The sequence below is a fragment of the Lates calcarifer genome, linkage group LG15, assembly GCF_001640805.2.
Source record: "Lates calcarifer isolate ASB-BC8 linkage group LG15, TLL_Latcal_v3, whole genome shotgun sequence".
NCBI classification, from domain to species: Eukaryota; Metazoa; Chordata; class Actinopteri; family Centropomidae; genus Lates; species Lates calcarifer.
The window spans coordinates 15,324,184-15,335,295 of record NC_066847.1 but is presented as its reverse complement, the minus strand read 5'-3'; the positions used below and the strand labels follow the sequence as shown (position 1 = coordinate 15,335,295).

The 11,112-nt window shown below is 40.3% G+C and overlaps 2 protein-coding genes across 4 annotated transcripts; both read left to right on the top strand.

The window, feature by feature from the left end:
* The first annotated feature begins 6,105 nt into the window (after positions 1 to 6,105).
* Positions 6,106 to 8,140, top strand: LOC108876300 (ubiquitin carboxyl-terminal hydrolase 26). Of its 2 annotated transcripts, XM_018665732.2 has the most exons (9): positions 6,106 to 6,268; positions 6,473 to 6,516; positions 6,633 to 6,717; positions 6,845 to 6,891; positions 7,004 to 7,058; positions 7,154 to 7,359; positions 7,498 to 7,629; positions 7,745 to 7,868; positions 7,959 to 8,140. In XM_018665732.2, exons 1-9 carry the CDS (start codon positions 6,245 to 6,247, stop codon positions 8,112 to 8,114), a joined length of 873 nt encoding a protein of 290 aa, XP_018521248.2. In that variant the 5' UTR covers positions 6,106 to 6,244; the 3' UTR covers positions 8,115 to 8,140. The 2 variants fall into 2 exon arrangements, with proteins under 2 accessions (XP_018521248.2, XP_018521247.2); XM_018665731.2 differs by having other exon boundaries at positions 7,745 to 8,140.
* Positions 8,141 to 8,213: 73 nt separating this feature from the next.
* Positions 8,214 to 10,047, top strand: LOC127139013 (ubiquitin carboxyl-terminal hydrolase 37). Of its 2 annotated transcripts, XM_051076112.1 has the most exons (6): positions 8,214 to 8,303; positions 8,502 to 8,578; positions 8,756 to 8,864; positions 8,961 to 9,021; positions 9,104 to 9,261; positions 9,412 to 10,047. In XM_051076112.1, the coding sequence occupies exons 1-6, from the start codon at positions 8,283 to 8,285 to the stop codon at positions 9,421 to 9,423; spliced, it is 438 nt and encodes a 145-aa protein (XP_050932069.1). In that variant the 5' UTR covers positions 8,214 to 8,282; the 3' UTR covers positions 9,424 to 10,047. The 2 variants fall into 2 exon arrangements, with proteins under 2 accessions (XP_050932069.1, XP_050932068.1); XM_051076111.1 differs by lacking the exons at positions 8,214 to 8,303; positions 8,502 to 8,578 and having other exon boundaries at positions 8,590 to 8,864.
* Positions 10,048 to 11,112: the final 1,065 nt, after the last annotated feature.

Here is an 11,112-nt window from a genome sequence, read left to right as displayed (position 1 = left end):
GCGACACATGCAGGTCCCTTTTTATATAGCAGCCAAAGTACCGACTGAGCTGAAAGTATAATACCTCTCCGTTACCATAGGTCACACAGGTTAGGAACAGATACTTTTAGCAATTCCCAGTGATGGTAGCAGTCAATTGCTTTGATAAAGGACATTTGAATAAGGTGTTTCTCTTCTCACTTTTCAAAGGTATTTCAGCAGGACAGAAGTTATTATTTAATACATTAACGAAACCAGAGTTACAAGGTCCTTCATATGTGCACAGAAAATACAGTACCATAAAATACAACAAGAATTTCTGGGAGTGTACCAACACAGAGAACAAGAATTTATCATATCAAAAATAGGTGAATAGAAAAGTCCATACTAGTGGGCTTTTTAAACAAAAAAGTGGCACTGACTCAGCTGAGGTGATACCGAGAGTTTGTTCCACAGTGATGCAAACAGTAAAGGCTGTGACAACAACCCGACACTGTCACAACCATGAACAAAGCGCTTCATATGAGATGAAATGGCAACAGCAAAAGTTAAACAATTAAACTGACTACATAAAACTGTCAGACTGTCAACCAAAGCAGAAACAAAAAAATATGTATTGCTTTTCACTTTATTGTAAACAGTTGTTTATTGTAAAGAATGTTGGGATATAGGGATGATGTCTCAGTTTTTTCAGTGATGTGGTTGGTCAGTAGTCAGGCTGTTGGGCCTTGGGTATCAGCAATATGGGGGAAAAAATAATTGTGGGAGAGTAAAATCAATCAGCACACCATGGGCCGCTTGATGTTGGAATAGTCCATCTGAAGGCAAGGCAGGTGCAGGAGCGTTGTCACCTCTACTCCAAAAATGACCACAGTGATGTTATAGACATGATGAAGAGTGCATGTGCCAAAAACTATACAAAATCTAAAATCTGTTCCATCACCATCAGCAAAAGGTGCCTGCATGGCATTGACAGCAAATCAGACCTACACAACCCTGAATGGAAGAGCACCTGACTTGGGCTGCAGACATACACTCCATCTGAGATTTGATACAGGGGCATGTTCACACTACAGGAAATATGCTTAGACAAATGTACAGTGAAATCTTGTGCCCTACAGAAAAAAAAAAGAATAAGTAACAGGAAACAAGAAAAGACTGAGATCCCTTCCCTTAGAACTAGTAACACTCCCTGCTAGTGAGTCCAAATGGGTCAATGCCAAGCTCTACATTGTGGATGTACCAGGGCCACCTGCAGTTCGACAAGTCAACTGCTAAACCTCGTAACTATAAATATTGATACAGTACTCAAGGAGGGAAATGACAACCGGGAGAAAGCACAGGCAAAAAAGACAAACCTACCAAAAAGCAAATGAACTACTGCAATTTAAAGAAAGCATGCCCAGACCAATTTACTTACACTGGTAACTTCAGCAGCACTGTCAAGCTTACTCTGAAACATTTGCTATTTGAACTAAGTGTCTCTCAGGATCTTTTTCAGGGCAGGATCAGATCATTTAAGATCTCCAAGGCGTAGTAAGCATAGCCAATGATGTAACAGTCGATGGAGAAAATGAAGAGCACAACAGAAATCTGATGTTCAACAGCAACAAATGTACAATAAGACAGAATAGCATTTTATTCCTCTGCTGTCTATACACAGACAGTATCAGACCAGACCCAAAACATAGGTTGATGAGAATGTTGACCTACTTATCACCTACCAAAGTAAAAAATTAGGTGCCATGAGGATGGGATATTTACCACCAAAAATGCCTTGAAGACTTCAAGTCAACTATCACCAAGGATGTCTGCTGAAAATACTTTGACCCAAACACACCCATAACCTTTGAAGTTAGCACACTACAGAGGCCTACAGAGGCCTGACAGACTGCCAGTCCAGGTACAGCAACATCAAACATGATAGGCTTGCCATTGTTAATGGGACGCAGAGATACCACACCTACCTGTATGGGAAGTAACTCACTGTTGAAGTCATTCACCATATGTGCAAAATCACTGCACGCTGCACCACCACAACTCCAACACATGCTAATAAAGACAGATGGGAATAACTGCTGTTGTGCATATTGCCCTGATCTATTATCTGACTGTGTCATTTTGCATATCATCCTAATCTTTTGGTACTACGAAAATATCCAGCTGTGGATGAAGTACCCATGCCTGTGTCTAGCTGTGCAGTTATTGCAGGGTTGTCTAAAGACCGTCAGTCCCCCCCCTCCATCCCCACCAAAAAAAAAAAAAAAAGTATGTAGTGGATGGTAGAGGTATGTGGACCAAATGATGGTGTTTTTTATGCTCCACATTTTCCATTTTCATTTTCAGTTATTTTATTTTGTAATTTTCTTTTTTTCTCAGTCAAGCAGCAGAATTGAGCCTCACTCCCTTTGTAATACAGGCCTCAGGCCTCTGTCTGCACTTAACAACAAAACATAACCACGGGTTATGATGAGCTGTTTGTATAAACGACCTGTGGGGTCATTTTTAATGGGACGACGGTGTCTGGAGAAAATGTGAAACTGTTGGAAGAAACACAGCCTTACTGATATAAATGACTTCTACACATCAGCAGACCACACAGACACAGACACACAAATATGGCCTGACAAAGCTGGACCTTAAAAGCTGTAGTTCAACAGATCCTTTGAACCTTGTGTGCCTTGACTTGCCCCACCTCTGTTTTGATGTTGATGATGATGAAAACTTCTGTGGCAACCTACACTTTGCTGACAATGTGTCTATAAGTATGGCTTCTTCACTGTCACAGCCCTGTGACCTCAAGTTTCCTAGTGTGTCCAGTGTGTTTCCTCCTGTCTGTTTCCCTTGTGTCTCCTCCCCTGTCCTTGTCTGTGTGTGTATTGGCAGAGGTGGAGCCTTACCTGTGGCAGCTGTAGCACACCTGCTCCTCATGACTCATCACTGGCAGTATAAGAACCTGGGCTATTAATCCACCCCATGTCAGATAGTTCTGCTACACTTTGTGGTAATGCTATGGCCTCACTTTGGTGTTTGTCTCTAGTGATAACTCACCTTGTGTACTTACCTGGGTAAGTTGCCTGTGTTCCTCGCAGAAAATCCACCTGTGCCTCAAGCCGCCTCTCTATCCCTCTCTGGAAACTCATCATCCTGCCTGGACCACGGACTCAGAACCCTTCTCCCTGAACTCCACCCTCCTGTGCCTGTGCCCTCCTCGTCATCCCCTCTTCATCTTGACTTGAACATTAAAGATTCGTTAAGCTGCTACTGTTAGTGTTGCTCTCTGTTCTGCTCTGGGGTCCTGTCTGTAAAATGTGACATTTGCCTTCTTATTTTGCAGTTAGTCTAAACACGACTTGGGAGATTTTTGCCATACTGTAACAACATCATGCTTCTTCTGCTCCTGCTACTTACAGTATAGACAGCATTCATTATTTGCACGACTGCTAGAAACTGCTTGTCAGGGAGACATTAAAATACAATCGCTGTAAGTGTTGCAGTCATTTTTCTGGAGAAGATATGAAGTCTGATATGGGGAGTGTTGTTGGCTTTAGTTTTCACAAAATTGTAATTATAATTGAATCAAATTAATATAATTCTAACTGAGTAAAGAGCATTTAACCAGCATTCAAAAACCTTAAGTGAGAAAACTCATCTGGCTTTGTTCACTGAAAACAGCTGCCTGCACACAGTTTTTTTTTTCTTGCCATGAGTGTGTAAGGTGAGTAGAGGAGGGCAGGGTTTCTGCAGCACCATCATGGCACCGAGCCTTGGCTGGGTGGTGGTAAATCACAGTGAATGTGGGGGATTGTGTCATGACATATTTTACAAAGGCAGTTGCTCAACCTTGATGAAATTATTTTTTCCAAGGTAGGATGATTTTGTGATGTAAAAATACTTTCTCCTGATTTGTCTGTATGCTTTATGCATATCTTACACACACAAACACACACACTAACACTAGCCCTTAGCTCCGTCTGTGTCTGTCTGGGGCCTCCAAATCTCTAACATTCTCCTGTGCTTTGACACCAGAGAAGTCATGCTGATCCTGTTTATGTGAATGAGATTAGAGATATACTGGGTCACTGCATCAGAGAGGGCTTATTGCACTGGTTTTATCAAATTAAAAAATATACACTATATGCATCAAAATACATAAACCATTTCACCCACACTCATCAGATAGAACAAAAACAATCTTCTCTTGCTGTCCTCTCTCCCTCTCTCCCAGAAACTCCAGATTATGTATCATGACTCACCCTGATAATCAAGCTGTGTAATTATCAGCTTCCAGTCGTATTGTCTAATCTGACGTTTCACATCACAGCACACGTACAGATGCACATTTGCACTTGTGCACACTAAAACATTTTAACACCCTCCACACACTCTCTCTCATTGACACAAGAACTCACACACACTTATTTATCACACGTGTCTCTCACTGAGGACCTATCATTGACTTTTGGTGCATTTTCTAAACACCTACCTGAATACAATGGTGTAGTGGCTATTGGGACAGTTTGGACGGTTCCCAGTGGGACACTTCACAAAATGGGCCAGTGGCTCAATGTGGAAAAAAAAAAAAGAAACATCAGAGAAAGACAAAGAGAGAGAAATCTTTAAACACTGAGGAAGCCAGCACTGGACTCACTTTACATGAATAATAAAGTTTTAAAAAAGAAGAAGAAAAGAAACAGGTGTAGTGGGATAAACTTACATTTTTACCCTGCTTGGGCCTCTGTAACCTTGGTTCAGTATCTCTTATACTCACGAGTTTTTGGTTGTAAAATTTTTCTTTCAAAAGAGACCAGGGCCATAATCAAGAGTTGAACGATAAGCTTTTTATTTTGGGAAAATAATTTTCAGGATTGTGCATACAAATGAGGAGGTCTGTTAAGGGGTTAAGCGTTAATGTGTTTAGTAAAATGCTCTACATAGACTCAAAAAAATCAATCAAACAAATCAAACAGAACCAGTCTCTCTTCACTGTGTGTTAATATCTCAATCCAGCTTTTATTTTATTTTATTTTATTTTTTGCCTCTTATTGGATTAAAATGTTTATCCTTAGTTAATCCAGTCATATTCATTTCAATTCAGTTAACTGTTTAGTACAACAAAGTTCAGCTTTGTTCTATAATCTAGAACAGGTTTTGTCTTTTTTTTAACTAATGTCAGTCTTACTGAATGAACTAAGGTGATTTTTTTAATTTGTTTTACAAATATATATCTTATTGTTTCAGTTGGAAAATGGATTGACGAGGTAACCAATTAAAAATTATTACTTGATGTAAGTTTTTGCTTGTGTTGACACAGTGAGCCTCGTAGCTCCTGTGAACCAGTCTTAAACCAGTCCAGACCATTTTTAAATTAGCAAGAGTGTAACACAACATGGAGGTGAAAACTGTCCTCTGTTTATTTAAAGTGAAAGTGCAATAAAAATATTTTGTCCCTATGATCAATGAATCATAGTGAAAAATAATCATGATCTCACTATTGATCAAAATAATTGTGATTGTCATCATTTTCATCATTTTGGCCATAATCATGCAGCCCTGGTGGTGGGATACTAAAAAGTTATTAATGCTACTAATATACATTTTTTGCCTTCATTTTATAATAAAGATCTGTTGAATTGGAGAAGTGTAAATGTGAGCTGGAACAGGAGGAGGCCACTGACAGGAACAAGAACTTAACATTGCAACAAAATGGTGATGGACTGCTGAAACAGGTCTTCTCTCAAAGTGAGTACATTTGTTTTTAATTGCAAAAAAAATATGTTGAGTGTAATGATAGTTTTTGGTCACTTTAGCTTTTCTGTTTCTTTTTATCAGGATCCTCACACAGAGAGGATCTGCAGTGGGCTCAGATCTGTACTTTTGTATTTGTCAGGATGGGCCCAAATCAGACCTATCAGTGTAGTCCCATTGAAATGTACTCTCTGTTCATTTCAATGGGGAGGGGGGGTGGGAGTTTTAAGACCACTGGTTTTATAACATATATACATTTACACCATGTTTACACAGAGTTGTCTGGACATAGAATGATATCATGTCATAGTCACGTTCTAGAAGTGTCATTGTCATCACAGAATTCTGTTAGAATTCCTGTAGTCAGAGTGTAATACAGACAACACATCAGAGTTTACCAAGAGTTCATCAAATCTGGATACAGAAACAATTTACTCTAAATCTCATTTTCGATTTCAACCATTTAATTTACACTCTAATTTACACATTTAATTTACTTCAACAACCAACAGTGAAGATGTTTCGCTTGTGCTGTGGGAAGGTTTGTTTTCTAGATACACTGCACTTTTTATCATTTGTCATTTCTCTACAGTTTGTGTGACGCTGTGAACGGTGAAAGGTGGGACTATTTCCACTTCACACTTGTCAGTGTTTAGTATGTACTGTCTGTGAAGCTATGTTATATCTGCTGTGAAGATATACGATGTTCCATTAATCTCCAGCCTGGTAACTTTTTTCTGTACAGTACTCAACTGCAGTCGTTGAACTGGTGGCAGAGAAGATCAGAAAGTAAGGAAGTTAATAACTATTATATCACTATATCACTACTATATATATCATAGTGTTCTCCTGACTGCTTCTTCATCTGTTTCACTGTTCTATGGTTTGTTTGTCTTTATCACCAGTGTCCCTGCTCCCAGCGCTCCCTTTGCCATCCAGGACAACGACAGTACAGCCCCACTGAGGTATCGCCTCTTCGGTCGGCCACTGGTATGTTTGACAGACAGCGTCATGGCTTCATATTAAATAAATTTATGTTGTTTGTAAGTTGTAAATATCATCAAACATCATAATATTTATAATATAAGTTTGTTTTAATTAATGTCTTTTTTTACAGACAAAAACAAAGAAGGAAGAAAAAGGTCAGGAAGAGAACAAGGAAAAGTAAGAACACTATGTTTTTAATCTTTCAACCCTTTTGTTAGCAAGGACATTAAGGGCCTTCAAGAATTTGATGAGTTTTGGAAATTAAAACACTATTTCTCTTTGTCACCAGCGTCACCACAAAGAAGAAGAAGGCCAAGAAGTCACGGCGGTGGCGTTGTTGCAAGGTATCTATGTTTGACCCAGAGTGAGGAGCTCAAGGTGAATCAGATATTGTTTAGTCTTTGCATCATTTAACCAGAGTTTTTCTTTACTCCAACAGAATAGATGTCGCGTGTCCCCAACCCCCCAAGAAGAAGAGACTCCGGAGAAGTCCCAAGATGAGGTGGTGGCTGTCAAAAGACCGATGGAGAAAGAGAAGGAACCAATGAAGGACGAGGGAATTCCTCAGGCCCTGTCCACCAAAAAGGAGGAAGTCACTGTGACCACACAGAAGAAACTCAGGAGTGAGCATATTAAGTGTCTAGGGTGAGTTCATCTGCATACACACACACATACACACACACACACACACACATATACACAAAACAAAGCTGTAGAGAAATGATTAAAATGAAGAATTGATGATATTGATATGAGATTGACTTTGTTATGTTTGTGTGTCAGGTTTCCCAACCCAGCACAGATATGCTATATTAACTCAAGCCTGCAGAGCCTGCTCACACTGGAGGACTTTGTAACAGCCATCAGTCACCAGGAGCAGGTCTGGAGTTTAATACCTGAAGCAGCAGTCCTAAGGTACAGCACCCCTCAGACACAAACAATCATTTTATCCTCATGTTGTACCTCAACACCAAAAAAGTTTAATGTCATAGACAATGTCTCTAACAATTTTCCATTTCCTCCTCTCCAGAACATTCAAGAACATCAGCGAGCATCACTTCTCCGGTGATGCTCAGGAGAAACTCCGCCTTCTTGCTGCATTCAAGAGGGCGGTGGCTCTGTGGGCTCCAGAGTTTGGGGACCATCAGCAGAAAGTGAGTGAGCAGCTTCAGTGGTGTGTTGTTTCATCTGATAGTTCCTCCTTTGTGTTTAAACTCTGTACAATTGTTTGTGTGTATCTACAGGACGCCCATGAGTTCCTGACAGCTGTCCTTGAACAGATGAGATACTGGGGCCCACAGCTGCAGGTGCTGACCGCCGGCATGGGCATGGCCTACAGCTGTCCAGTAGAAGACCATCTGATGTTCAAAATACGAAACACCAGGACATGCAAGAGGTAAAACTAGACAGTTACCTACATCACATACATATCCATGACCTCTGCAGCTGAAATATAACAGTATTGTTTGTATTGGTTGGTATAAAGTTGCGGGGCAGGTTCCACCAGAGAGGAAGAATTTACTAATCTGTCTCTGGACCTTCCACCTGGAGGTGGAACTGTTGAAAAAATGCTGGATAATTACCTGATGGTAAGAAACGCCTCTCCTCATTCAGTCACAGTAGAACCCACTGATACAATGTGAAGATATGATGTAGAAAACACTCATTTCATCACACTATTATTAAATGTGTTAGTATGTGTATGTATACTGTATGTAGTTGTTTGTAACTGTGCATGTAAATCCAGTACAGAAGTGAAAGCATGTTGGTCTTGTGCTGTTCCACAGGAGACAGAGTTGGAGTACAGGTGTGAGTGTGGTGCCACCAAGTCAGGCCAGCGCTCATCATTCGCCACCCTGCCAAGGTGAGTAACATCAAACTCCTGACTGCAGTGCTCAGCAATGATACTGGTTCACCCAGTGGTATCAAACTGGGCTCTGCTGCCTCTAAGGAATAATTGTGACGTATTTAAAGTATTTACCAAGAGTAAGAGTCTTTTTCTCTGCCACCTGGTGCTCATATCTTCTCGTTCCATCAACAGAGTGCTGGTCCTGCATTTGAAGCGTTTCCGGTACACTCCAACTTTCCAGCTGGAGAAGATCCATGACCCTGTCGATCTTCAGAGGGAGCTGGTGGTGTCTTCAGGCCAGGTAAAGAACTAGACCACCTGACAGCAAACAGAGCAAATAGTAGTAAATATTTGGACTATATGTGGACTAACTCTGATTGACTTTGTTCCTTCTCAGGATGGTGCGTGCTACAGTTTGATCAGCACCATAAACCACATCGGCACCACAGCAAGAAGTGGTAAGATGAACCATTATTTTCAATGATGTACACCTGATAAGTCCTAAGACACCCCATGTAACAATACTTCCTCTCCTGCTAGGACACTACATCTGTGACGGAGTGGACCCCGACGTGGGACCGGTGGACCTGACAGACCGCTGGTTCACATATAACGACACAGTGGTCACTCAAACAAGCGGTGTCAATGTGTGCAACCAGCGGCAACGATCCTCGTACATCTTGTTTTATCGGAGGCAGGTAAGAGGACAGCAGTGTCACATGTGCACTGTATTTAAACACATTATGTGGTAGTTAGACACACACTGTGAACACTGCTCTTTCAGACAGATTACAGTTGAGAGGAGGGATTTAGGAATACACTTGTATTCATTTTGAATGTGTTTCTAGCCAGAGGACTAGACAGCAGGAGAGCGACTGAGGACCCAGTGGCAGGGACCAGAGGACAAACCACAGGACTGGACAGATGACCTGGAGGCCGGACAGACGTGTCAAATGGAGGGAGCTGAAGGACACAGCCCTCAGGAGGATGGGCCCCCCCAGAGAGCCAGGTTCCTCCCAAGGTTTCTCCCTCAGAGGGAGTTTTTCCTTGCCACAGTCGCCCAAAATCACAGCTCACAGTGAGCAGTGACAGGACTAAATATTTTAGCTCCAGGTCAAACTTTTACTGTCCTGTTATCCTGTACAGTTGGTTTAATCTTCTCTGTACAGCTATGGCTTGCTCTCTGGGGAGATGGTAAGGTGATAATAAAGGCCTTGACACATCGAAACTAGAGATGGGCGATATGTACTTGGTAGTCAACTAATCTGGTGGTTATTGCTGTCTCCATCTTCCTCTTACAAAGTCTCTGATTTTGTGCGTCGCACACACAAATATGTCATCAGCTGTTATTATCTCTGGATGACTAATTCTTACCGTGAAGATTTTTTCCCAGTATATCACCAACCATAGAACATCGCCCATCTCTAATCTCCACATTAAGAAATATTTCAGAGATTTCAACAAAAAAATCAGGAAAAGTTAAATAAATCATTTCCTGCTCAAGATTATTTGTTTTTTGTATTTTATTTAGTATGAGTGTTATTGTATAATACATGAGTTGTTATGGTACCTGTTAGAGGTGTAAAAGGTAAGTTTGCTCAGGATAAATAGAAAAATGAAGCAGCTTATTCTACTTAGATCAATGCAGATACTTATACAAGGTGAAAAAATGAAGAGATGTTCAAAGTCTCTGATCTCAGCTTCTCAAACATGAATATTCCTCAAAGAAAAATCTCTAGTATAAATAAACTAATATGAGGGAAACACCCTCATTGCTCGTTCTAGAGCAGAGACAGAGCGATACTGCATGTTCTTGTGACTGGTTGCTGTGGTAGAGTCACTGATACAAACCACAAACATCTGAATTCACAGTGTAACATATAAAAAGCAGGTGGAAAATAGAACAGAAATTCCTGATGCACCAGTAATTCAGGCAGTAACACTCTGACCTCTTTGTATTGACAGTGTAACAATGGCTATGTCATTTTATTGGACTCATTTTAAAGCAGACATATTTGACTAATTGGTATTTTACTCCATGTGACTTGCATGGATAGCTGCCTTTGGAATCATGATTTACAGTGAACTGTGATGTGGGAGCATTAGTAACTAATTCTGCTAATTCTGCCATATGATGAGAAGTAAAGTTGCAAAATGACATTATCTATCAAAAACAAATGTTTCAATCCAATGCCAATCTATCAGTATGGGAGACATCAGGTGTAGTATATGTAAGTAAGTATATGGAATATGTGTTATTTTCTCACAGTTACAGTACCCATAGAAAGCATTCACTCTCTTAGATGTTTTCACCTTTTATTGCTTTTAGAAATGGAATCATGCTCAATCTAATTTGACCTTTTTGACAATAATTTATGAAAAAAAAAAAACCTTAAATGTCAAAGTGAAAACAGATTTCTACAAAATAATGTCAATTAATTAAAAATACATAATGTAAACTAAGCATCATAAATACCCATCCCCTTTAATGTGACTGGCCTAATTCAACAGAGGTCCAGTAAATTGATGCTATTAGTTGCACAATTAGT